This window comes from Parambassis ranga, chromosome 21 (assembly GCF_900634625.1).
Source record: "Parambassis ranga chromosome 21, fParRan2.1, whole genome shotgun sequence".
Lineage (NCBI taxonomy): Eukaryota > Metazoa > Chordata > Actinopteri > Ambassidae > Parambassis > Parambassis ranga.
This window is the reverse complement of record NC_041041.1, coordinates 12181612-12208789: the sequence shown is the minus strand read 5'-3', so window position 1 is coordinate 12208789 and position 27178 is coordinate 12181612. Positions and strand designations below refer to the sequence as shown.

At 43.8% G+C, this 27178-nt stretch overlaps 3 protein-coding genes across 3 annotated transcripts in view; 2 read left to right on the top strand and 1 right to left on the bottom strand.

Annotated features, from left to right (window-relative positions):
- The first annotated feature begins 1997 nt into the window (after positions 1-1997).
- Positions 1998-4903, top strand: dhrs9 (dehydrogenase/reductase (SDR family) member 9). The gene is made up of 5 exons (XM_028393093.1): positions 1998-2117; positions 2843-3159; positions 3275-3533; positions 3624-3787; positions 4612-4903. Exons 2-5 carry the CDS (start codon positions 2847-2849, stop codon positions 4827-4829), a joined length of 954 nt encoding a protein of 317 aa, XP_028248894.1. The 5' UTR covers positions 1998-2117; positions 2843-2846; the 3' UTR covers positions 4830-4903.
- Positions 4904-5016: 113 nt separating this feature from the next.
- rdh1 (retinol dehydrogenase 1) lies at positions 5017-8619 on the top strand. Its single transcript, XM_028393092.1, has 6 exons — positions 5017-5263; positions 6363-6398; positions 6481-6811; positions 7757-8015; positions 8099-8262; positions 8331-8619. Exons 1-6 carry the CDS (start codon positions 5261-5263, stop codon positions 8543-8545), a joined length of 1008 nt encoding a protein of 335 aa, XP_028248893.1. The 5' UTR covers positions 5017-5260; the 3' UTR covers positions 8546-8619.
- The window catches only part of lrp2a (low density lipoprotein receptor-related protein 2a), a 37533-nt gene continuing 18966 nt past the window's right edge, over positions 8612-27178 (bottom strand). The window contains exons 35-78 of the mRNA XM_028393094.1: positions 26792-26969; positions 26475-26688; positions 26145-26384; positions 25818-26006; positions 24367-25299; positions 24136-24301; positions 23900-24058; positions 23513-23802; positions 23232-23432; positions 22557-22799; positions 22353-22478; positions 21851-21970; positions 21153-21284; positions 20384-20585; positions 20011-20306; positions 19238-19904; positions 18791-18961; positions 18483-18706; positions 18190-18367; positions 17532-17728; positions 17190-17435; positions 16933-17061; positions 15528-15647; positions 14811-14927; positions 14383-14499; positions 14122-14259; positions 13906-14028; positions 13698-13826; positions 13392-13523; positions 13174-13305; positions 12907-13050; positions 12667-12832; positions 12448-12576; positions 12141-12364; positions 11866-12045; positions 11528-11647; positions 11289-11379; positions 11097-11164; positions 10619-10736; positions 10414-10534; positions 10084-10191; positions 9844-9960; positions 9689-9760; positions 8612-9614 (exon numbers count right to left, since the gene is read on the bottom strand). Of these exons, the coding sequence (XP_028248895.1) occupies positions 9444-9614; positions 9689-9760; positions 9844-9960; positions 10084-10191; positions 10414-10534; positions 10619-10736; positions 11097-11164; positions 11289-11379; positions 11528-11647; positions 11866-12045; positions 12141-12364; positions 12448-12576; positions 12667-12832; positions 12907-13050; positions 13174-13305; positions 13392-13523; positions 13698-13826; positions 13906-14028; positions 14122-14259; positions 14383-14499; positions 14811-14927; positions 15528-15647; positions 16933-17061; positions 17190-17435; positions 17532-17728; positions 18190-18367; positions 18483-18706; positions 18791-18961; positions 19238-19904; positions 20011-20306; positions 20384-20585; positions 21153-21284; positions 21851-21970; positions 22353-22478; positions 22557-22799; positions 23232-23432; positions 23513-23802; positions 23900-24058; positions 24136-24301; positions 24367-25299; positions 25818-26006; positions 26145-26384; positions 26475-26688; positions 26792-26969 (8338 nt within the window). The 3' untranslated portion in view covers positions 8612-9443. The remainder of the gene's footprint in view (positions 9615-9688; positions 9761-9843; positions 9961-10083; positions 10192-10413; positions 10535-10618; positions 10737-11096; positions 11165-11288; positions 11380-11527; positions 11648-11865; positions 12046-12140; positions 12365-12447; positions 12577-12666; positions 12833-12906; positions 13051-13173; positions 13306-13391; positions 13524-13697; positions 13827-13905; positions 14029-14121; positions 14260-14382; positions 14500-14810; positions 14928-15527; positions 15648-16932; positions 17062-17189; positions 17436-17531; positions 17729-18189; positions 18368-18482; positions 18707-18790; positions 18962-19237; positions 19905-20010; positions 20307-20383; positions 20586-21152; positions 21285-21850; positions 21971-22352; positions 22479-22556; positions 22800-23231; positions 23433-23512; positions 23803-23899; positions 24059-24135; positions 24302-24366; positions 25300-25817; positions 26007-26144; positions 26385-26474; positions 26689-26791; positions 26970-27178) is intronic.

Here is a 27178-nt window from a genome sequence, read left to right as displayed (position 1 = left end):
TTAGTCCAATAGATAGAGTTGTTTTTGCACTCCTTGTTTGGGTCTTTCAGCTGTTCTACCTCAATGCCATAAGCCACAAGTGTATCTGTTATCAGGCCAAACACCAGAAGCATAACAGGTATAGCTGCACCATGTATGAAAGCACAAATGCTCCCCACCACCATCATCACAATGTCTTTACAGGAGGCAAATCGAAACTGAAAAAAAGGAAAGTGTCAGTTTCTGTTAAAAAGACTTTAGCAATGTTGTTAAGAATCAGGCTTTTTTACACAAAACAGAACATGTTGTATTTACCAGCTGAAAGAATCCAACACTCAGCTCCTTTTCTTTTTTCTTCTCATCTCTGTTAACATGACATGTTCAACAAATTACACTAAAGTATACTAATTGAACTTTTTATTACAGTTCAGATAACATGAAGTGTCCTTACCCACTCTGATTCTCTGCAGAAGCAATTACAAAAATTGCATTTAGATTTGATTAACATTGCTTTGTTGTTTCTAAATATATTAAAAATTAATTTATAAATGTGATTTTTTTAGCTGTTTTTTTTAGCGATTTAGCGGTGATTTTTTTTAGCTCACTCACCTAAAGATGTCACTTTGACTGATTTCTTCATGCTTGCTGTCCCGAATCAACCAAGTGTGCACTGACTTATCACCTGTGAACAGAAAATATTTGTAAGAAATATTAATACAATTTAATGGTAATATGTGCACTAGCTGTGCCAGTGACTGGAAGCGAGAGTCACAGTGAAAATGGAGAAGAGTGAAGCGGAAAGTGCATTTTATACACAAATCAGACAGCAATGAATTTTAAAGAGTAGAGAGCTAAAATGGAAGGCACACTGAGAACGTGTTTCATTGGACACAAACTTAGTACTACATGTGCCCAAGTGCAGGGTGAGTCATTAAAATAATTACATCGCTCCCAGGAAACAAACTTGAAAGGAGATAAGAATATTATTCTCAGGCTGATAGAAATACATGTGACATTTCAGGATGTTTTGATACTTTAAACAAGATGATAGATCATAAAAATGGAATCATCTGCCCATGTCAGCAGCAGGAACTAGTTTCTCCCTAGTCTCCCTAGTCCTAGTGACTGCTGTCATGGTGAGAGGATAACAGTCTGTCTGTCTGCTGTCTGTTTGAAGCTGATGAAGAGAGAAGAAAAAGCATTACATTTAAGAACCGTCTCAATACAAACATTATACAATAAAACCATAATAGTAAAATTGTGGCTGTGTATTATTTTAATAGCATTTTCTGAGTTTATTCAGCAAATATTGAGCTAGTTAAAAGAACTATTGACATTTCATCAGCAGCATTATGCTGCAGGGGAAGAAAATTCCATTAGTTCTACTATAAAACTGGCTTCACACCGTTGTTTGTGTAAATTCCTCATGGGTTCTCTGAGGACATAACAGAAAAGTATGAACATGCTGTAATTATATGTCTTTATTGAGACAGCAAAAAAATATATATAATCATCAAGCAGATGCTTGGAGGTTAATGCCCACTATAAGACAAGTAGTGGAGAGCCTGGTTTTGGAGTTTGCTCCATCTTTACAACCTGTTATTATTCACAGTAATAGGAAGGGGTATAACAACTGTGAGTTGAATCTCTGTGGTCAAATATAATCCAAACACACAAAATATACTTTCTTATGCAGCCTTGTACTGGTAATGACACCAAAAAGATCCCTAATATAAGATATTAAATATATAGTGTATATAGTAAATATATGGTGGCCCTGAATATAAAGTCATTAAAACAGATTTAAAAATATTATTGATAATATTTATAATTTATAATTGATAATTATTTAAAAAATAAATATAATAAATAAATATAAATGGATTATATAAATAAAATAATATAATATAATAAAAATACATATGTAATCCATCTTCTCCGTCATTATGACGTTTTAAGGTGTTATGACCGGCAGATGGCGCTGTTGAGGCGTATTCATAACGTACCCGGAAGTGACTCTCAAATCGCGGCATCACGGGTACAAATGCAAACAAACACAAAACCTGTGCTGTCCCGTTCATCTTATCGGTGTTTCTGCGGGGGCCTCGCAACTGACGGACGGACTCACCGAAAACAACGTAAGTATTTTCTTTGTAACAACACTCTGCAACAGTTGTCAACAGGAGGTGTGCCACGAAGCAAGTTCGGCAGAGACAGTTTTTTTGTTTGGCTCGACAAAGCCTCTCTGTGTGATCTGAGATAACCGAACTGATATCATGATGGTGGATATGAGCTTCGTCTTAACTCTGTGCGGGCTCACATTAAAGTGATTATTTGATGCTTTTTTGGGCAATTGACAGAATCTATCCAGAATCATTAACACATTCAAAGAGAAATTAATTTTGTAGAGTGATAATTTGGCAGCTAACAATATGACCAATCTTATTCCACAGTGGCCAGATCTAGTCACTCATCTAGTCACTCTTTAAATTCTTTAAAAATGCAGTCTAATAATCTATGGCTTTATCAACAACAGTTTACACCACACACAACCTAATATGAAAGTGCCCATTTTCCAAGCCTCTTACAGTCTAGGCCTTGGTGTGCTGTGTACTGAAAGGTGGGGATGATTTAAAACAGGTGGTCAGTTAATGAGCCACACCATGTATGGCTGCTTCTGGTGCTCATCTTGCTCTGTGGTACAACCTCCAGGACAGAGACCCATCCACAGGTCAGACCAATTAACATTCAGACAACCAAAACATTATTACATACAGTCTTCTTGTGGTTCCATGTCAGTCAACAAGTTATGTTTTTACACATAACTTCTTTATAATAACATGTTTTACTTTTCTCTCCTCAGAAAAATGTTCCTGTACATCCTTGGGCTGGTGGCCGTTTGGTTCATCTGTCGCTGGTACAGAGAAACCAAGAGGGTTTCCAACAAAGGAGACAAATACGTGTACATCACTGGCTGTGACTCTGGGTTTGGTAATCTCTTGGCGAAACACCTGAACAAGCTGGGTTTCCCTGTCATCGCAGGCTGTTACACCGAGAAGGGAGAGAATGAGCTGAAGAAGACAACTTCTGACACATTGACCACCGTCCACCTGGATGTGACCGACTCGGATAGTGTCAACAGAGTAGCAGCACAAATCAAGAGTCTGGTTGGAGAGAAGGGTGAGTGGCTGATGAAACAAACAAGGCATAGTATGGTATTTGTGGCAGTACAGGCAGTGGTTTCTCCTGGTTGCAGCTTTTGCATGGCTTTTGTCTTCTACTGGTGTTGCTGCAGGTCTGTGGGCTGTTGTGAACAACGCTGGAGTTGCGGTGCCCTCCGGTCCGACTGACTGGCTCACCATAGATGATTACAAGGGCATGCTAGCAGTCAATCTGTGCGGCGTCATCGACGTAACACTGAGCGTCTTGCAACTCATCAAGAAGGCCAAAGGGAGAGTGGTAAATGTTGCCAGCGTGTTTGGGCGCATTAGTCCTTTTGGTGGACCGTACTGTGTGTCCAAGTACGGAGTGGAGGCCTTCAATGACAGCCTGCGGTAAGGAGAGGAGATGTCAGTATTACTGCACACACTTTGTTCCTCTCAGTCTTGATGTCTGGACTTAAAGAAGCTCATTTTGTGTTTTAGTATAAACATGGCGCATTTCGGAGTTAAGGTAGCATGCATTGAACCAGGGTTCTTCAGAACGAATGTGACGGATACAATGCTGTTGAAAAACGACTTGAAGAGGCTCTGGGCCAGATTACCTCAGGACATCAAGGACAGCTATGGGGACCAATACCTGGCATCGAGTGAGTTGCAATAACAGACAATACTAACTGTTTTTGTGTAAAATATGTTCTGTACAAAGCAGTAGTGGCAGTTTTTTTAACCATACAAGCCAAGAATTTAGAATACACTCTAATCAATTAATAAATGTCTGAAGGTGTCCCTCGTGCCATGCCACACCTTTGTTGATATACATAAAAATGACTCATTTTCAAATTCTACTTTGGGAACAAGGTCTGTACCAGTACATGCAGTAACTAACTTTACATGAATATTATGCCAAGTTACATTGTGCAACATCACAGTTTTTGTAGCTCTCCAGGCAAAATATGGTTCCACAGGAGAAGTGCCAGATGGCTCAGACTTCCCTTTCAATTTTTAGAAACTCGGGTGGACATACTTGACACCTAAATGGAACGGAAAAGGCTCTGGTCATAACATGGTGACTGGACTCACTGCAGCTTTCCCTTTGTTTGCTAACATACTAAGAGAGAAGAAAATATAATGCATCTTTTCCACACGGCTCTGCATGCATATGTGAAACAACTGGAAGTCCATTCATTCCTGCAGGCACCTGACCTGCCTGCCGCACATTTGTAAAACTCCTCTTGGTTCTTTCTGGGATGGAATTAGCCCGCAAAGTTATAATTATCGTGTCACAGGGCAAAAATGTTTGATATTAAGCCCTGACTGCTGAGCTGTGCCAGCTTGTTCAAACAGGCCTATACCTCTCTCTGTCGTAGCTATGGTTACATTTCTGATGAAAGATTTATTTTCTTACATTGAACATGACATGTAAAATGTTAATATGACGCTGGGGCTCATGTCTAACATGATTTTCTTTCAGCTATTGAAAAAGTGGACGAAAGATTCAGTCAGTTAACAGACGGCAACCTGATGAAGGTGGTCAGCTGTATGGAGCACGCCATCTCAGCCCTTCATCCTCGTGCTCGCTACTCCCCCGGTTGGGACGCCAAATTCTTCTGGTTGCCGCTGTCGTACATGCCGAGCTGCATCTCAGACCGAATATTCCTTAAAAACCTTCCAAAGTACAAAGAAACCTGACAAGTTTATATGTGTGTGTGTATGGGTGGGTGGGTTTGTATGACAATAAATGTGACCATCCACTGCCATGACTATGATCTGATCGAATTATTTATTTATTTATTTAAATTGCAGGCAGCGATATTAAAAACAGTCTTGTTGTTGTGCTCTTGGTGGACTTTGGCTGCATTTAAAGCTAGATAGTTAACAGACTGTTGTGAAACCTTTGGTCACAGATGGTGTGGATTCAGGTTTAAACACAGAACGTGGTTATCAAAACCAGGAGTCATGTGATCTGTTTTACTCTATTACACAACCCCAATGCTGGTCCTATGGACCTTGACTCCACGGACACACGCTCAAACTCTTTAACTTCACCTGGAGCTCTGCTTGCAGATCAACACTGCAGTTAGTTGATTTTGTTATACTCTCGATGCAGCAGAACTGTCACAATGGTACGTTTGCATTGTTATTTTACATGTTACATTTTCATTGATTTGCTTCATGAGCACTTGGCCCTGCTAGCAGCTACAGAATATTTATAGTTTCTTAGTTTTGAAGGTATGTTGCCCAGAAAACAAACTTGGAAGGGTTAACTGAACAACTGGATCATGATCTGATACCATCTGGTGGGTGACTAAATACCTAATGTTGTGCCCGACTGTTTACCAGTATTTTATTGGATTGGCTATGACTCATTTGTTGTAATATGGCACAGAGGTGGAAGAAAAAAGAAAGGTGTAACCCAGATACAGATGACTGTTACCAACAAAGGTTCAGAATTTTTATGAATTGATTACAAAGTAGATGAAGAAAGCATGGTGCTTTTTCATAACAATGCTTTATATTATTAAAGCATTTAAGTGGAAGGAGAAGTCACCTGCAGGTTTTCATGTCTTGTAGTTTAAATTGCTTTTATATTTTACTCAAATCTGTCCTGAAGTATATATGTATGTGCAGGTACATGCCTCTTTCTTTGTTATATGGGCGAATTGGCCCTTAAAAAATTTAGAATCATCACAATTTGTTGCAGGAACAATCCGGTTTATTTTAGTTATGATCTTAGTTTACTGGAGTGGGTGTGTTACTGTGATGGTTGTATTAGGCCACTAGAGGGCGCTGCAGTAAACAAAACTAGCTGTGTGACCCTGCTGTGGTACTAAACCCTGAGAATTATGTGAACAATGGTACAGAACCCCTTACTACCAATATAAATAAATAAAAAGGGCATATAAACTTCAGATGTTATTTTAGGTGCATATAATAGGTTATTTATTATATTGTTATAAATTTATTTAGATTTAGTTATTTAGGCTATTGTTTTGACAGTTCCAGCCTTCCTTGTCTTAATTACTGAAAACAGACTTAATGAAGCTTCCCAGTAGATTAGAGCGTAGCCTGTAATCCAGGGGTTAATTACTGCTACTTACTCCCTTTAAGGATCAGGATATAGAGGAACGAGTGTTGGTTTGTATTGTTAGCAGAAATCACTCTGTAGCTGAATATTGTTTGAAGCTTTCACCTGCAAGAGTTATTTCAAGTTTCTTCTCTCAGGTGTCAACTGACAGTCTAACAACATATGTACTTGAGGTAAGATGATTTCTTTCTAATTTTTCAATCAACTGATATTTATTGATGTTCTGACTTGAACAGAGGAGTCTCTGTGTTTTAGGTTATCCTTTCACATCCTGCCTTAACTTGTGTCTTCCTTCTGGCCACCCTTGCTGCCATCCACCGGTACATCAGAGACTCCTACAAGGTGGATAGTTTCAGTCAGAAGCACGTGTTCATCACCGGCTGTGACAGCGGATTTGGGAATCTCTTGGCCAGGCAGCTGGATCAGAAAGGCTTTCACGTCATAGCCGCCTGTCTCACAGAGAAAGGTGCAGCAGATCTGGCAGCTGCGGCCTCCCCCAGATTGAAGGCCCTCCCGCTGAATGTTACCGACAGTGCAAGCATCAGGAGGGCGGTGGAGTTTGTGAGTGGAGAGGTCGGAGAGCGAGGTGAGCTGGGCGGACGGCAGGGGGTGCACACTGATAGGGTGCCAGTCAGAGTGAAGCACAGGGAGAGATAAAGGCAACCTGGACCATCCCAGCATCAACCCATCATCCTCCTACTGAGGAGTCTAACACATTTTTTAATCGAAGGGAAAAAATACCTCACAGGATTTACACTGTTAAGACATAAATCCAGACGTATCATTATGAAGTGGATGACATCAAAAACATGGTGCTAAATACTACAAAATAACACAACTACTCTAGCAACACTGCAAATAGTACATCAGTGTCTAAAACATCTTCACTGGTATTTCCTGCTCACATGTTTAGAGGCCTTTAGAGAAAAAAAACACACAATTGTTTAAGTGTGTGTAGTGCCTGTTCAAAACAAGGGATGGTAGAGAGGGTTCAGCAAACCAGGTGAGTTTTAGTGTACACAAAAAAAATCCAAATCCATGAAATGCGAAACTAAACCAACAATGAAATAATCCAAACAAATTTACAAGAACCCAGGAACACAGAAACAAACCAGGAGACAACAAGATGATCCAGCACAAACAAAGGGAGACACAGGACTTAAATAGACAAGGTAACAAGACACAGGTGAAAGACATCAGGCCGAGGCAAAGAGTCACAAAAGGCGGGAACACGGGGGAAGTAATACACACTGACAAGCACAAGGGAGGCAGGACTTTCAAAGTAAAACAGGAAACAAGACCAAACCAAAAGGCAGACAGCCAGAAACAGGACGACACAGGGAAAAGCAGGAAAACCCCAAAACTACAAAAATAACAGAGACCAAAGCATGAAAATAACCAAAACAAAAAATCATGACATGAGCAGCTTTATTTGCGACAGTATACAAACTTAACATGAATGAAGACACAGAAACAAAGGTGAGGAGCTGATGTCTCACCCTTATCTCCCTCTCTCTCTCTGTCCCTGCAGGGCTGTGGGGGCTGGTGAACAATGCTGGCAGGTCGGTGCCCATCGGCCCAGCAGAGTGGATGCAGTCAGAAGACTTCACAAAGGTTTTAGATGTGAACTTGATCGGAGTCATTGACGTGACCCTTCAGTTTCTGCCTCTGCTGAAGAAGGCTCAGGGCAGAGTGGTGAATGTGGCCAGTATTTTGGGCAGACTGTCTCTCACTGGGGGAGGATACTGCCTGTCCAAATGGGGAGTAGAAGCTTTTTCTGACAGCCTCAGGTAGCGTCACAGTACAGAAACCTGGATAGATGCTCAAAAGAAGAGCTCTAAAGAAACACATTGTCTGCTTCATCTGCTTCAAGGAGAGACATGCGCCATTTTGGCATCAAAGTGAGCATCATTGAGCCCGGCTTCTTCAAGACAAATGTGACCAGCTTGGACCTCATTCATGCAGACCTGAAGAGGCTGTGGAACCGCCTCCCTCAATTTGTCAAAGACTCATACGGGCCCACATACTTTGACGACTGTAGGTAAACACTGATTTTATTCATTCAAGTGTCCAATACATGTTCTGAAGGACTTCTTCTGTCTCAGATGTGAAGGTTCAGGAGTTCTCCATGGGCGTCCTGTGCAGTGCCGATATCTCCAAGGTGACCAGATGCATGGAGCATGCGCTGACAGCTCGCTTCCCACGGTCACGTTATGGAGCCGGCTGGGATGCAAAGTTTTTCTGGATCCCACTGTCTTACATGCCTTCATTTGTGTCAGACTTTGTAATAAACATGCTTCTCCCTTCACCTAAAGTTTAAAGAAGGATCTGAGGGGCGGACATCTTCATTTGTGTTGTCATCATAATAATAAATGTCAAGACTGTGTTACAAAATAGGAGATTTATTCATTCATGTCTCAGCAGCAGCAATTTAATCCATGTGGGCGTGTTCTGGATGATCACAGATACAAAACGAATCAATCACTCACTTTATTTATAAAATCTACATCTGCATCTTAAGGTCTTCAAGATTATCAGCTAAACATTCAACGGGCACGTTCAGAAGTCCTCTTCAAACTATTTTGGCCATTATTTGTTCCAATATTTTTTTTTTTTTTTTAAACTGATCACATTGATTCAAGCTTAATCAATTAACTCATGCATCCTTTTATACTGGAGTCCAATTAGTCCTGCCTTTAATTTAATTTATCAGCCCTGAAATGAGGTATATAAACATGAAAGATGAAGTAAAAACATCTTCACTTTTGTTCAGTGGCAAAAACAAATGACCCAACACATCTCTTTAGTAACCCTCAATTACACTGTATAAGTACTGTACATTCAAATGCAGCTCACCTTTTATATGTGTTATATTGTATTTATGTTTTTGAACTATTTAGGATCTATTTCAGACAAAATCTTACTGTTCAAATTTACAAATATACAACATATTTATTAACATTTCTATCAGCAGCTTCAGTGCAAAGATATACATATTGTACATCAGAATAAAGAAACAACATAAGAATTGGCATAACAAATGTCAGAAGGCATAGTTTTGTTTTTCTCCATTCTATAGAAATGTGTTTCTCCTAAAAATATTTTTTTGAGTTTTGTACACAGGCTGCATAAAAAAATAAATTCTGTGCAAAGTGTGTTTCTTTTTTTTCCCCCCATCTGTGAGAGAAGGTCAGGGGTGTGTAGGAGAGGGGGGGGTGTTATACATCGCTGTCCTCTTTCACAAGGTTGGCTGTGTCTTTGAAACTGTCCTCAGTCGGTGAAAAGGTGCTGGGACGCTCCTTCTTCTGAGGTTTGGCAGGCGGCCCAAACGGAGAGGGCTCGGGGGCAGCAGAGTCCCCGCTGCTTCCTGCAGGCTTTTCATCCTTCATCTGTGAAACAACAACACCTCAAACTACCTGCACTGATGTCTTCAAAGGTGCTTTTTTTAATAGTCCACTCTTACCTCTGAATATGAAGGGTTTTCAAAGGTGGTGCTTGGCTTTAATTTCCGTTTGAATAAGCTCCACTTTGACTCCTGCAAAGAGACGCAGTCAGTGAGGTGGCAGCACGCAGTCTGCGACAGATACGTATATGTGCGGGTTCGGTGCACGTGATCACCTGAACAGGTTTAGAGCTGACAGCAGGTGTGTTCACGATCCCCATGCTTTGATCTCCATGGTACGCCGGGTTCACAAAGTTGTTCTGTAACTGTTCACCGCTCACATTTACAGTCACCTGAGATACAAATAAAGCAAACAAAAAAATAAAATGAAACACTATATCAGGACACTGATAACTCATGACATGTGCATCATGAAAGTTGAAAAATAGGACATGAATGAATTCCTTTCTGAGTACCTGTGTGGCGTGAATAACAGCCGGATCACCGGACACAGGAGCAGTGGCATATAGCGGATTCTCAAACGTGATTGGCTGTCTCCCAGGTTCCATAGCAAAGTTATCATCCTGTGAGGATATCATATTGGTGAGACTGTGTTTACAGTGATCATTAACCTTCAGACAAACATGGCAGATCTTTTAACCTCTAGTGACTCAACTGCTGCCTGAGCAAGCAGCCGTGGAGGTGGAGTGAAACAAAAAAAAACCTGTCAATAAATACAACACATGCTGACTGTAAACATGTGAAATGATTAACTGCTGATGCAGAATGATGTCTGCAGAACTCACCATCTGCATGGCTGTGTCAATAAATGACACTCCGATGTGTGATGGCCCGAGATCCACGTTATCACCGGATCGAAACGTCACCCCATTCCCAGTGTCGGCAGATTTCACAAGGCTGCTAAGGCTGAACAAAAACAAAACGACCTTTGACCTGCGTACTCAGGCTATGAGCTAATGAAAGAACACACTGAATGAAGGGAACAGATACCTGGGCAGTTTGGGCATGGAGGGGATGAAAGATCCTGTTCGTTTGTAGTTTAGGAAAACCCCAACTGCCAAAGCTCCAGTGATGAGGATGATGATGACGGCCAGCAGAACAGCTACAGCTGAGAGGTCAGTTATGTATTTATTAAACATTAGTAGTGAAATAAAGATAATTAACAACATTTATAATATTCTGCTGACTTTTAGACAACCTATTAGTTTGCTGAAGTTAAACTTTGATTAATCTGGCTGATTATTAATGTGTAATTTTGACCTGAACATCTTCTGCAGCTGCTGAGCTGCACTGTTTTCTAAGCTGTTTTCTTGGCCTTTTAGGTAGATGAACCACCACCTGCAACTCTTGCTCACTGCAAATGTACTGCAGCTCCCACATGTCAAACACTGCATGTATGAAGGACTCACACAGGTTTCAACACAAACAGTTAATACATAAATTATTCTTGAGCGATAGATGACTGTACCTGTTCCTGCTGGGGCTCCCCTTGACTTCCCCATCTCACAGTAGCTCCCCAAATAGCCGTACGGACATCTGCACAAAGTCATGATAATAATCCTTCACACACACACACGTCGTACGACACCAGAACCACTTGTGGTATTAAGGACAATCGTTCACAGGTAAAAAAAAAAATGGCACGTGCAACTAAACTCACTTGCACTTGGGCAGCCCGCCTTCATCTGTGTAGCAGGTTCCACCATTCATGCATCTACATGCAAGGGGCATTGCAACAGGAGCCTCAATGGCTGCAGGGGGCGAAAGCCGGGCGAACAGAGAATCAACAACAACAAAATAATATCACATCAAACAGGAACAGCCAGGCACATGTAGATGCAGCATCACATTTAACACGAGGGTGCAGGCGCTGCATGCAGATCAGCTGATGTTGTTCACCTGCATCACAGTCGTTGGAGTCGAACTCCACAGGAGAGGAGCCTTGAGGGCAGGCGCAGGTGTATCCGCCAGGCCGGAGGAGGCAGAGGTGACTGCAGACGTCCTTACAGGGGTTAGGCACTGAAGACAGTGACAAAAGACACCACGGTGAGCAGTGGATCAGTACTCACTCATTCTTGATTGTGTTAGCATTGACTATGGTGTTGGATTGTCAACCATCAATCATCATTTAAAGGTGCCTTTTACTGTATGTTATTTTATTAAGTTTTCATTTTATATGTTATAAATGTATTGTTATATTTGAGCTGTGCTATACACAGTCATGCCTCTGCTCTGACCTGACAGGTTGTGTCGGTGCTCCTGGTAAATGCGGACTTGTGTCAGCCACGGGTTGATAGTAAGAACTTTGACTTTGTTTCCTTTCCCGAACTTGTTCACCCTCCACACTTCACCTTTGTCTTTTGTCGTCCAGTACACATGCCCCTCAAATACATCCAGACTGTAGGGATGTCCAATGTCTGGCAATAAAGGAAAAACAATACAAATGCACAGGTTTGCTCATCATGTATGAACTGAAGACCGAATCAAGGACCGTCTGTCTCAGCGTTCTGACCTCCTGATATGACGATCTTCCGGTCTGTGCCGTCAGGCTTCATGGACTCAATGATGTTTTCCTTTGCGTCACACCAGTAGATTCTGTTTCCATTCAGATAGTCCAGAGCCAGCCCAGTAGGCCAGCCCAAGTCCTCCCCGCTCACCAGCACCTCTCTGTGCTGACCATCCATCCACGCCGACTCTATTCTGGGATTCATGCCCCAGTCTGTCCAGTACATCATCCTGCCAGCAGACAATCACACAACATTTATTTATGCTATGACAAGGAGGCACACAAGTGCTGTGTTTTGTCTATAGCTTCATACCCTAATGATGGATTTACAACGATAGCTGCAGGCTGGTCAAGGTCAGTGTGGATCAACCACTTCCTGTACCTCCCATCCAGTTTTGCCACTTCGATTCGATTGGTCCCTGAGTCTGTCCAATAAATGTGGCTGTGAACAGAGATTAAAAATAAATCAGCAAATGTGAACAAAACATAGCAAATCAGCAAAAAACTGTTGAAAAGCGAGTTTATGAATCACCTGCCAACCCAGTCCACAGCGATGCCATCAGGTTTAGCGATGTAGCGCAGGTTCAGATCCACTTCTTTCACAGGGTTGTTGCCGTAATCATTGAATGTGGTCATGTAGGCACGTTTGATGGAGCCAAACTGGGATCCCTGACCAAGAACTGTCCAGTAAACTATACCTGCAGAACACCATGGGAAAGATTATCTAACGTTTTATTTTTACTGTGGCTAACAGCAACATTAACGGTCTTACTGAGGCCTTGACCCTCAGGATCCCACAGGTAGTCCAAGGCTTGGATGTGCTCAGCATTGTCCACATAGTCTGAATACTGCTCAGAGGACAGGTTGAACCGACGGATGCGAACGTTGTCCGGCAAAAGCAGCACAGGTGGGTTTCCTACACAGAGGCAGACATGTGGTGTAAAGCTGCTCTTTAAAGCCAGACTTTGTCTTTAAATGAGAGAATAAGGAGAAACATCTGTAACACACTTCCTTGTATGTGTGATTTGCACACTCTTACCTTGAGCAGCACACTCGGTCCCATGCGGCTCACCAAAAGACAGAAAGCCTCCAGCACAGAAACACTCGTAGCTGCCCTTTGTGTTTTTGCACTCCTGAGGACATGTCCCATACTCCTCACACTCATTCACATCTGTCACAAAAAACAGTGGAAAATGTAGAACAATACTTCTGTGTCAGTGTCTTAATGCAGCGACAGATCCGTGGTGCATTGTTTACCTTCACAGGTGTGCCTTTCGGTGGATCTGGGTTTGTAACCAGACCTGCAGGAGCAAAGGAAGCCTCCTTCTGTCAGGTCGGTACAGTTGTGTTCACAAATGTTGGCACTGCATGTGTGCCCGCTGCCTTGGTCTGAAACACGTGGATATAAAACTACAGTTACTGCTTGAAGAATGTCAAATAAGTTGTTGAAAGTGTAAATGAAAATCATGGTGACTACTACATCTACAGTACAGGGATGTAGGTCTATATTCTCTTCTATTACTGTGACCCTCACTACTGTGCTCTTTGTGATTTGTAACTTACGGCAGCCGAGCTCATCTGACTGGTCTCCACAGTCATCATAATCATCACAGGCATACTGCAGAGGGATGCAGTGTCCATTACTGCATTTGTACTCATCATCTGTACAGGGTCCATGTGTGGGGGTTTGACCTGCACAGAGGGAGGAGACACATCAGCTCATAAGAGCCTATAGATGCATCTAGTGATGGTTGAATGTGACTATACTCACAGTTCTCCTGCCTCTCATCAGAGCCGTCACCACAGTCATCCACAGAGTTGCACAGCTCGTGGCTGTAGATGCAGCGGTTGTTGTCACAGCGGAAGCGGAACGGAGCCTCACACTGGATCTCCACTGTGGATGAACAAAACCAGCAGATGTCAGGGAGTCCTCAGCAGTTTAAAAACTTGAGCTAAATTTGCACAAATGTTTCATGTTGATCCTTACAGCAGAGGTGGAGCTCCTCATCCGAGTTGTCCCCACAGTCATTGTCTCCGTCACATTTCCAGTGTGGCTGGACGCAAACGTGGTTCTTGCATTCGAAGAGGGAGGGGGGACAGTACGTGCCGTTGGGGAAGCGGGTTGCTGAAAATCAGAACAAAACTGTTATAATGAGGCTCACAAATAATTAGCGTTTATGGAACCCAGACTAAGAGACAAATAAAAAGATGGTGTAGCACTGTGCTATCCAAACCATGAGACACTCACGGCATGACGTCTCATCGGTGTAGTCCAAACAGTCAGCATTGCCATCACACTTGAACCGCTCAGCTATACAGTGACCACTGCCACACTGGAAGTAACCAGGATGACAAGTCCGCAACTCTGCAACAAAAAGACCAACACAAAATTTACTTAACAAAGTAACATGCCCCATTACTTCTAATTATTAAAACGTAAACAAATATTTCATGTATGTCATCATCAATATCAGTGATCTGCCCTGCACTCAGTGTATTGTTTGAGTCTTTCACTTGTTGCAGACTGGAGAAAGTCTTTATTTGAATAAATGCCTGTTGGTGGTCCCGTCTGTCTCTGCTTCAAAACTTGAAGTTTTATTGCTTCTTTGTTTAGTGCAGCCCTCCGTTACTCACAAACAGCCAGACCCTGAGCCAAAACAAAGAGCCTCCACTTACCACAGTCCCTTTCATCAGAGTTGTCCTCACAGTCGTTGTCATGGTCACAGACCCAACGGTTGGGAATGCAGCGCAGATTATCACAACGAAACTCGCTCTCTGTGCATGCGCGTGGCGCTGAGAGAAAGCATGGACACAGACAGTAAACAATGTGGAATCCAAGCAAACGCAGACATTTATTTTAGTTTATTGACACTGAGTGTTATTTAAAAGATTCCAAAAACTCTGATGTTATTTCTTCAGCCTGAGCGGCCGTTACTCTCCGCTGAGCTCATGAGTTCACTGCAGACAAACTCTTGGCATCAGCAGCACAGCAACACGGGGAGCTGCTGATTTAACGTCACTGTTTTTCCTTTGAGAAGCTACATTATCCTTATTAGCTGGCATGTTCTCAGACATGTTTAAACTCTCTGGGGCAAGAGGTGACAACCTCCTTCACTCCCTCTTCCTGACACACCGAGGACAGCCTGTTTCTGCAGCAGCTGATAAGACTGCCTCTCTCACCACTCCACTGTCAGCTGAAGTGTTGAGCCTCTATACAAAACCTCCCCAACTGTCTGATAAAATGATAGCAAAGCAAAGTCTATTCTGTGACATCACACTGGCAATCTACAGTACAGTGATGTCCCGCCTTAAATGTACTAAAGTGACATTTACTGTAGATGATTTCAAAGTAAACATACAATGTAAACATACAAGATGGTGAACATCACTCACTACAGGTGCGCTCGTCTGAGTCGTCACCACAGTCATCATCCCCGTCACATCTCCATCTTAGTGGGATGCAGCGATGGTTGTCACAGCGGAAGTCTCCGTTCGGATCACAGGTCAGTTCACCTGAGACAAGATTAATTTTAGAGATATGTTAACCCGTTATTATAATTATCATAACTTGTCTCAGAGGGTTAACCTGCTGCATAGTTTGCTACTTAGTGCCCAATCATGAAACCAGGTGCATAACAAAGTAATGATGATAATGATGGTTCCCTTTATGTGAAGCAAATAGAGAACTTGGTCAGCATATTGGCTGGTACGAACTTATGTGTAGTTAGAAAAACTTACTCAAAACATGTCTAGGTAAACAGAATTTGTGCTAATTTGCTGCTTGTAAAAGAAAATGACACAAAGATTTAAACCTAAACAACATTTAGAGAACAAGAGAAGGAGGCAAAACGATTCACATTTTGCACATATGTGCAATAGCTGTAGTGCTTTGCTTATGATGAAATTGCATTTCTTCAGAATTGTGCTTTAGTCCTCTGCTCATCAGCTATGAATGCAGTAAAGAAAGTAAAAGTAACAGAGATGTTTTTATCATTAACTACACAACAAGGTTTCTGAGGTTTCAAGTAATATTGAGAATGTCAGTTTGAAATGAAAGACATCTAGTTTTTTTAATTAAACTGCAAATTGAGGGAGGAGAGCAGCCTGCCAAAGACAGATGGGTGACCTCTATCCATGCCAGTGTATGTCTGTGGAGGATAAGACTCCAGGAGATGAGAAGCACTGAAGGGAGCGGAGTGAAGCAGAGCTGGTCTGAGCCGTCTCTACCACACAGTGCTGGGGGTCAAAGATAGCGCAGTGTTAGCCGGTCCTGCCCTCCGAGCCCTCCACCTGGCCCATCTGCTGCATTCTTACAGAAAGATTAGCACAGATCTCCCCTCCTGCGCAGGCATGGCACTAATGGAGTGAGGGCCTCCGATAAGAGACAGGAGGGCTGCGGCAAGTCTGTTTGGACTGAGCAAGTACAAAGAGACTTGTGTGAACCCTGCCCCCACACAAGGACAGAGCAGCAACACACACATGCACATATGTAGACTCATACTAGTGGACAGCTCATAAATCTGTAATGCTCCCAGGGAGAGGTAAGCGGCGGGGGAGGGTGAGTGGGGAGACGCGCTCCATCAGCACCTCCCACTACCACACTGTGTAATGTTCCACGGGAGTCTGAAGTGTTGGCTAATTTCCCTTCACTTATTCTGTGAGCAAGTGTTTTTATCCCTTAATATTCTCATTTTCTGAGAATTACCTCACCATCATTGACAAAAACCATTAACGCCAGGAGTAGACAGCATACTCTTTGAAGATTACAGGTATAAGCTCAGCCTCAAGGATGACTCACCACAGCCCTGCTCATCACTGTTGTCTCTGCAGTCGTCGTGGCCGTTGCAAACAGACCACAGTGGCACACAGCGGTAGTTGGTCTTGCAGTCAAATTCTGTATGGTTGTCACAGCGATATGCTGGTCCCACTGTGGAGGAAATATCACAAGTGCATAAACAAGCAGCTATTAAATATCAATATTTATGGGAAACAAGATTTTAGTCTAAATGTAAAAAAGAAATCTTATATGAGTAAAGAGACAGTAGATTTACTCACTGCACTCCTCCAGCGGTTCATCAGAATTATCTCCACAATCATCATCCACGTCACATTTCCAGCTCTGCGGGATGCAGCGTCCATTGCGGCACTTGAACTGTCCAGGACGACATGTCCTGGTGGAGCAGTGAGAAGGGTCCTCATCAGACTGATCACCACAGTCGTCCTCACCGTCGCACTGCCACGACTCTGGAATACAGCGCTTGTTCGCGCACTGCCACTGGTGGGTTTCACACTGGTGTGTAGCTACAAAGAAAACAAGCTGCTCAGTTGACAGAAATAATATAAACCACTAATTCAAGCATCAAAAAAACACACACTGGAACAAAGAACCGAACTCACCACACAGCACAGCGTCTTCATCAGAACCATCGTGACAATCCTGGTTGCTGTTGCACAGGAAGTGAGGACTGGTACAGTTTCCATCATTACACTGAAACTGGCCAAGTCTGCAATGGCGAGCCGGGCATGTGGAGGGCTCGTCTGAGCCATCCCTGCAGTCCCTCTGACCGTCACACTTCCACCAGATAGGAATACACCTGTTGAAGCAGACATAAGACAAGATCGTGTTTTCTATTAATACATCATTAATACACATGATGAATAATGTAGTCTGTAAATGATTACTATGTACATTTTGATTGCAAGTGCATGAAAGATTTATGCAACCAACAAGGGATCCTGTGAAAAAACAGTATGTATTTTGTGTATACTGAATGTAGAGCCAAACTGTGAGTAACAGTGCAAACAGCAGGGGGTGCTGTTCTCTCAATGCAAGGTCAACAAGCAGGGATTGTATACTAATGTTCTTGAGATGATGAAAATGATGACGATGATGATAAAGATATGCCTGACAAAATCTCTGGCATGAACTAACATCTATCACCCTAACAACGGCTTTGTTTATGGTAGTTATGCTCAGGTCTCACAGTTTGGTTAAAATGCTGCACATCACATGCAGATATAAAGCACCACACTCATTACAGGAATCTTGACAAACCGTTCGTTGTTGGCACATCTGTACTGGGTGCTGGTGCACATGGGAAGGCATCGGGTCACACCTCCTATTTGGACAGTCAGGAAATGGTCGGGGCACTCACAGGTGTGTTCTCGCCCCCCATGACGGATCAAGCACAGGTGGGTGCAGCCTCCATTGTTCACCGCACAGGGATTGTTTACTATTAGAGAACAAAAAGGCTGCAGTCAGTCAAATAGCTGTGTGAATAATGGACAAGTGTTCATTGTGTTAGTAGTAGATGGCTATCTGTGTTTATTCTAAGGTGCCCCCCTCACCAATCGGCTGCCTGTAAGGATGGCATACATGGATGTCGAATGGTCTGTGAGTGGTGTTGACCAGGATTTGACGACCGGAGCCATCATATTTGTTTCCCATCTCCACCGTGCGGGTGTTCCAGTCAGTCCAGTAAACACTGTCCTCAAACACAGTTAGGGCAAACGGGTGCGGCAAATCCCCATCGTACACTGTGTGTCTGTGCTGACCGTCCAAGTTGGAGTATCTGACAACAACAACAACAAAAAGGGTTTACCAGACTCCTGTCAGTGTAGGTTACAATACTGTGACTGCTTTCTGAGGCACCTACTCAATGTAATTAAGATGAGCGTCAGACCAGTAGAGCTTGTCATTGGTGTAGTCAATTGTGATACCGTTGGGCCACTCTAACTTTGTGGTGATGATGGGTGCTTTGTTGCTTCCATCCATTCCGACACGACCAATAAAGGCCTTGTCTCCCCAGTCTGTCCAGTATACATATCTGAGAGGGTGCAAAGGAAATGACAGATCAATTCTGTACATACAGCTGAAGAGAACTATGACTATATCGCTGCCATTTCTATGACCTGCTGTAAAACTGAATGAATATAATTTGGTGCTTGGGTAAACAAACTAAATCTAAATCCCATCTAATTAACAACAAAACTAAGAGTACATGCACATAGTGATTTTTTTTCAATATAAAACTGTAGCTTATGTGGTGATAATAGCATTAAAGCCATATCATAATATTCATGCCGATGCACTGACTCCTTACCCATATTTGGGATGCAGCACGATACCTCTGGGGTTTTCAAAGCAGTAGGTGTTATTTGCATCAACGCAGTGATCAGCCAGTTTTTTGACAAAACGACCATCCAGCTCAGACACTTTGAGACAATCCAAGAAGCTGTCCACCCAGTACAGTTTCCTGGCTATCCAGTCAACAGCGAGACCCTCCCCATGCAGGACTCCATTGACCACCACCTCTCTGTTACTACCATTGTAAGACATCCTCTCTATCACTCTGCGGCTCACGTCGATCCAATAAAAACGCTTGTCAACGCGGTCAAAGTCCATGGCGACCACACTGGTAAGGCCCTGCAGAATGAGGGAGTAGGCCTGCCCGTCTGTCGACAGGTTCCTCAGGTAATAGCGGTTGCTGAAGATGAGGTAGGGTGAGATGTTGCTGTTCTGACGGCAGCTGTGCCCGTCCGGCTCTCGCAGGAATCCCGGAGCGCATTTGCACACGTAGGAGCCAACAATGTTTTCACAGACCTGACTGCACACGCTGGGCGTCTCTGCACACTCATTGACATCATCACATGTTTTGCCATCAGACATGAGGCGGTAGCCTGGACGGCAGGTGCAGATGAAGCTGGTAGGTGTGTCGGTGCAATTGTGATCGCAGTGGTGGATGGTCGGGTCTGTGCATTCATTGATACCTACAGTAAAACAATAAGTCAGCAGGTACTAAAAGCAAAAAGCAAGGATGACATTTTTGTCTTCTCAAATTGATCTGTTAGGGTAGGTAGTATGGTGGTTTCTTACCACATCCTTTCTCATCGCTGTTGTCAGAGCAGTCATCGCTTCTGTCGCACACTTGGCTCACAGGGATACAGTGTCCGTTGTCACATCTGAACTCTCCAGGGGGGCAAGTGGGTGCTGGCGTGTGGCACATGTGCTCCAGCTCATCAGACTCATCCCCGCAGTCATTGTCGCCATCACAGACAAAGTCATGTGACACGCAGCGGCCGTTCTGGCAGGTGAACTGATGTTGCTGGCATGGCTGGTAAGTGCAGCCCTGCTCATCACTGCTGTCTCCACAGTCATTGCGACGATCACACCTGATTTTAGAAAATAATTAACTCAAACATGCAGAAAGACACACAGCAGGTGTGAGTGATGATTGTTGTTCTCTGACCTGTAGGAACTGCGAATGCAGAGGCCATTATTACAGGTGAACTCATTGATGCCACAGGATCTGCGTGTGCAGTTTTGACGCTCATCTAAAGCATCTGCACAGTCTGCGTCCCCGTCACACACCCAGTCTCGAGGAATACATTTACGCTGGGGTGGTTGGTTGTTCACACAAGTGAATTCTGCACTTGAACATGTGCGATTGGCTGAAAAAAAATACAACAAAATAAAGGAGAGTTTAAATGAAGTTAAAAAATTAGAATCCTAACAATCCAAACGGTATTTCCAAACATTTCAAATGCTTTATCCATCTGCTGTGCTTGATTCACATTGTTTGAAGTGAGTCTCCTACAGAGGCTGAAGTCTTTAACTTCAGGCATCTTATTTTTGGAGCACACACTGGTGAAATATTAAGAATCTTGATCCACTCTGAGCCAGGAAGCCAGAGAAAGGAGACAGGCACAAAGTAACGAGTGAGGCAGGAGAAATCAGGAATGTCAGCTCCCAGGACTGGAGACCTTCTACAGGAGACACAGATGCTGGGCACTGACTGTCTGTGTCTCCCCTGCAGTGGTGTGTACCTAAACCCAGTCAGCATCCTGAATAACAACAGGATGAGGGGAGCAGGAGGGGGCCAAGTCGAGGAGCGGTGAGGAACAAGAGGATGGCCTGATCTGAGAGGAGGGAGTGGGGGTGCAGAGAAGTGAGAGGATGCAGAAAAAAAGGAGAAACAGAAAGAAGTGATAAAGGACGAAGGATGAAAGGATGCATACCACAATTGTGCCTCTGGTCTTCATCACTCATGTCACCACAGTCATTGTCCCCATCACAAATCCAGGATGAGGCAATGCACCTGCCGTCATCACAGCGGAACTGGTCTGTGTTGCAGGTTCTGGCCAGTGTGGCTACAGACACAAAACATTACACTGTAGATAGTACACGTTGCAAAGACAGTGATGTCACTGTTTGATGACTGTTTGACTGTCTTAATCCCTTCTATATACAATTTATTTAGTTGCCAGTTATCTCAGGTACTTCCCCCCACTGCTTTTCAGCTAATAGGGAAGGCACAATACAGCTTTCAAAATAGTCATGGTAACTCCACATTCCCATGCATGGTGAGCTATCTAAACAAAAGCCAAAGGGAGGCTCTGTAACCCCTGGTGGACAAAGGGAGGGGGAGGTGCTGTTTGTCAGAGGACATTGAGGGGCGTCACCACAGAGGAATGCAGCACACAATAAGAGGCCTGACTGACCACATCGTCAACAAAGAAATACACCACTGACTCGGACTCTGCGCTACATCACTCACAGCACTCTCTCTCTCACACACACACACACAGCACAGATGCATACTGGCGGTCAGACACAAACACACAATAACCGAGCAGCTGATAATGGGGCGCGGTGGGGGCAGGCGGACAAAGCCGTTCGTCCCACTCTGAGGGTGAGAGAGTTGTGCAACACTCACTGCATGAGAGGGGTTCATCAGAGCTGTCAGAACAGTCAGCCCCTCCATCACAGTACCAGTGGGCGGGGATGCAGCGACCGCTGGTGCAACGGAACTCATTCTGAGAACATGTGGATGCAGCTATGCAGGGCGGAAGGAAGAAAAGTTACTTGAAACATTTGGTAGATTAAAGTCCGGTCTGTTATTTAAGGGAAGCTTAAATAAATCATCATTAGCAACTGAGATATATAGTATATATATCCGTATAGCAATGGTAAAAAATGTCAGCATGCATGGATGCTTAAAAATGCTCCTATTTTTGCTGTTTCTGCCAATACCAAGAAGATACGGTCAGTGTATACTATAAAATGGGACAATGTGTATTTTGATATCCTGCAGTACAATCACACCTCTAGTAAAAAGACACTTTATAGGTATTTATTTTAGTTCTATCTCATTTAAATGTCCCATGAAGTCAGGGCAAAACTGAAACACGAAAGCTGTAACATTAATTTAGACTCACCACAATGTGTAGGGCTCTCGTCACTCATATCGCCGCAGTCATTGTCTCCATCACACAGGTATGAACGTGGGATGCATATGTTGGTAGACTGACATTTTGTGTGCTCTGGCTGGCAGGTTCTCTCCGCTAAGATACATTAGAACGTAACTATTAGATGTAATTTGATGAGTTTCTATTTCTCTTCATGTGGCGGCTGATACTCACGGCAGTTCTGTTCATCAGAGGTGCCATTATCATAGCAGTTGTTGATGCCATTGCAAACATAGTCCTTTGCAATACAGCGGCCATTGTTACAGGTGAACTCTGTGTTGGGGTCACAAGGTCTGAAGAGACAACCAGCTTCGTCGCTGTTGTCTCCACAGTCATCGTAATGGTCGCAGCGGTAGTGGTAGGGCACACATCGGCCATTGCCGCAAGTAAACACTGTAGGCTCACAAGTGTGGAAGGCTGCCAATCAGAATGAAGAACAGGTCAGAGCTCCAGGTAATAGGGAGTGAGGTTCAGAGAAAAAAGAGGCCTGGACTGGAAGCTCATTTTACCTGATAAGGCAATAAAGGATGACAGGAACTGTGGGACTGCATGCAAAGATAGGCAGAGTGATTCAGGTGTTAGTGTTGATTTGTGATAAGGAAAGGATGTGTTATTGGAAATTTGAACAGAATACACACCAGCATAGCTGAGAATTGGTTTATGTCCTGAACGAGACAAAAGTTTAAGCCAAACAAAAAACAGAATGTGTTAGTATTAGTGCAGAGAAATAAAGAGAGCACTGCAGAGACAGAGAAGAGGACAGTGGATTAATTTCAGCAGTGAGACTGATCCGGTTCAATAAAGAAAGAAATGCAAATAAAGAACAAAGAACTTTTAATAACACCCTACCACAGACTCTCTCCAGCTCATCACTGCCGTCTCCACAGTCGTTGTCATTGTCACATTTCCACTGCGCTCGAATACAGCGGCCATTCATACAGGTGAACTGTCCTGGCTGGCAGCGAGTCCCGTTGTCAGGGATACAGTGCTTACTGTCAGCCAGGTACCAGCGGCCCTCTGATGGACACTGACACTCAGCTCCGTTAGGTCCTAGCAACACAAAGTTTATGTATGAGTTTTCAGTGACCCGAACTGAATAAGTCTTCATGTGAAACCGCAGTGCCTTGTACCTGGTGTGCAGATGTGGCTGCAGCCTCCATTAAACTGCTGGCAGGGACTGTCGCACTGCTGCTGCTTCCTGCTGGCCAAAACGTGGATGTCCATCGGTCGAGACGGAAGGTTCTGGATCATGACTCTCTGATCAGAACCATCGTGTTTGTTGGCGCGATAGATGCTGCGTGTGTTCCAGTCAGTCCAGTAGATGAACTGGCCAAACATGGCCATTGCAAAGGGGTAGATGGCTGTGCTGACAATGACCTCACGATTGGAGCCCGTGAGAGAGGATCGCTCAATCTTCTGTCTGATGGCAGAGCAAAATGATGATAACAGCAAAAGTTACGTTAACAAAACAACAAGATAGACAACATAAATTGTCTGTGGATTCTTTCAGCTCTTACAAGCTAGCATCTGCCCAATAGAGCCTCTCTTCTTCATAGTCCAGGGTCAGACCGTTAGGCCACACCAGGCTGCTGTTTACAATCTCTGTTCTGAAGTTTCCTCCGAGTGTTGCACGTTCAATCTTTGCATGGGTTCCCCAGTCGGTCCAATACATGTATCTATGGAAGAGGAATTTATTTAGAAATTACCGTACTTTCTTGACCCTGATTATGAACATGTGCTGTGTCTGTCTTACCCTCTGCAGGGATCCAGCATGATAGCCCTGGGCCTGGAAACATGCGCAATAACTGTTCTTTGAGAGCCGTCCACAGACATAGAGCTGATGCTCTGGTTGACATAGTCACTGTAGTATATTCTTTTGTTTATCCAGTCATAAGCGATACCATCAGGAGCCCCAAGATCTGTGTAAAACACCAGTATTATTGACGGTTTTGATTCATTAAAAGAAACAGACTGTAACACATACCTGAAGCCACCACTACAGGAGCTGAGGTGGGGGAGGACAGGGTAATGTAGCTGATCTTGCTCGCTCCAGCACCTGCGCTCTGTGTGAAGTAGATCCTCCCATCCGTGAGGTCGAAATCCAGTGCCACTGAAGTACGAGGTACATTAACAACAGGGAAGGGAAGTGCATGATCCTCCGGATCAAGCCGCAAGCTGCGCACTGTGCTCTCTGTAGTATAGATGAGGTAATCATCTCTTGACACCACACAGCCCTCTCCATCTGCAGCGAGATTCCCAAAAGCACAGCTGCATTTTTTACTCTGGGAGCCTGTGGGAGAACCAGGGAGGGCAATACAGAAGTGGGCACAGCCTCCATTGTCTTCCATGCAAGGGTTATAGTTCACCTCTTGGGCATTTGTGGGCTGTGTGCGCTGGTTAAAGATAGTTACGTCCCTCAGCATATTGATGTTGTCTCTAATGATGGAGGGCTGCTCCGTGCTGCCTGGCTCTTTGCTTGCTTGGAACACCTTTTTAAGGTTTCTGTCCACCCAAATGATGCTGCTCTCAAACACCGTGATCCCATAAGGAGTCGGGTAGCGGCTCCCATACCTGACTATCTCTGTCTCTCCACCTTGGGGGTTCACTCGAGCGATCATATCCAGAGAGTCATCTACCCAGTAGACATAGCCACTTTGCCTATCCAGAGCGAGGCCTCGAGGTGTGATGATCCCTGAAGACACTAAAACTGTGCGGTTGGTTCCATCCAGGAGTGCTCGCTCAATTTTGGGGTTCTGGCCATAATCAGCCCAGAACAAGTATCTGTTTTTTGGGTCCACCACAATGTGGCGTGGCATGTCGACCTGGGTCTTCAGCAGCACTCTGCGGAAAGTTGTGTTCAGGCGGAGTACCTCAACATACGTCTCAGTCAGGAAGGCATTGGTGAAATACAGATTCCCTGAGGACAAAATGGGGGATCATACGGTAAATTTCCCAATAATTAATCACACAAAAGCAATAAGATAAACTGCAAAGAAAGCTGGTCATGTTTGGTGTAGAAATCCAGCTTAGTGGTTCCCGACATGTTTGAGTAATCAGACATGTATTTCCTGCCCTCGCTTACAGTGAAGCAATAATGAATGAGTCAGTGGCAGAGTCCTGTCTAGAGTGGCTGCTGCTCATTGCCTGCCTCACAAAGCAGGTTCAAACTAGTTAAGCCAGAGCCTGGTGGTTAATTGAAGTGAGATATAAAACAAAATAGTAATAATGTACGTTAGGTTCAGAGCTAATAGGAAGTGTTTTTCTAATATGCTAGAAGTGACAGATGTCATTTGTGGAAGTACTTCTGATGGATTAAAATATACATTTATGGCACGAATCAAAGCAACATATAACACTTTAATGAACTACTTAACATCTGTTTCGTTTAAACTGTATTTTACATTCATTGCTTACATGTTTAAATGAACAGCGTACCTGCAGCCCAGTCTACAGCGATGCCTCGTATCCCGTTGCGTCCGATCCCAGATGTTACTACACTACGTAATCCTGAGCCATCTGGCTTGATCCGTCTGACCCCATTCTGTGCCGCCACAGTGCTGCTGAAGTCACACCAGTAGATGAAACCAGACGCCATGTGCACATCAACGTGTAAAGCATTACGGCCTGCAAGAGGAAAACCCGTTCACTAAAGGCCATCACTGAAAACATCACGTCAACAACATTTTATCACTTAGTGATAAGAGTAAGTTAGAAACCATATATAACATGCTGTGCGGTTATAAATATATGAGAGTCACTGACCTCTCCCAGCCACGGGCACCATAGCTTCAGAGTGGTCTGACCCTTCCAGACTGAAGCCTTTAATAGCAGACAGAGTGGAGATAACAACATAGGACTGGTAGGGAGCGCAGGTCCTGTTGTCGGCATTAAGTTTAAAACCTGTGGCACAGGCACAGGTGAAGAGGCCCTGCGGCCGAGGCAGGCAGAGCTGCTCACATGCTCCCATGTTGTTGTTGCAGCCATTAGATGTACCTGCAGATGCTGTAGAGACAAAAACACAGTGTAACAAACAAAAGCAGCAACACAGACAATGGCTGTGTGTGAATTTCAATGACAGTGTTTGCCACTCACTCTCTCGATAATGAACTTTCAAAACTCTGAGTCCAGACACGTTGTCTCGCAACACAATCCTGTTGGCACCTGTGGACTTGTCCACACGCTCTATGACCTCGAAGTCCCGATCGGTGAAGTAGAGGTAGTTCTGATGGATGGCCACACCCCAGGGGTGAGACAGGCCTGTCACTATGGTGATACGATTACTCCCATCTGGATCTCCACGCTCAATCTGTGGTAATGTAATGTAATGCCAGATAGAAAATCCCATGGAATATTTTGAAGAATTAGATATATTACAAACAGAACAAAGAACAGAGAGAGTGAAGACCCACTTTTCCAGTGCTTGTAACAGCCCAGTACAGCTTGTTCTCCTGGATGTCCACGGTGAGGAACTCGATGTGATCGAGGTTGTTGGTGAACAGAGTGAGCGGATTTAAGCCATCCATGTCGGCAGAGGCCACCTTTGCAGGGATGCCACTCTCTGTTCCCTGGTCTGTCCAGTACAGTTTGCTGGAAAACATCCAAGACTACATGTCAGCATTTGTGTTTCAGATCTTTGCAATTTCAACAGAAATATTAACTTTTAAACCAGCCTTGGATTTACAGTAATAATAAGACATATTCTGGGATTATGCAGTGTGTTCAGACAATAGAGTAAGAGGGAAGAAATGTCTCTCTTGTATTTTGTTGCTGGGGTTTCAGAGTGTGCTGTGAAATTC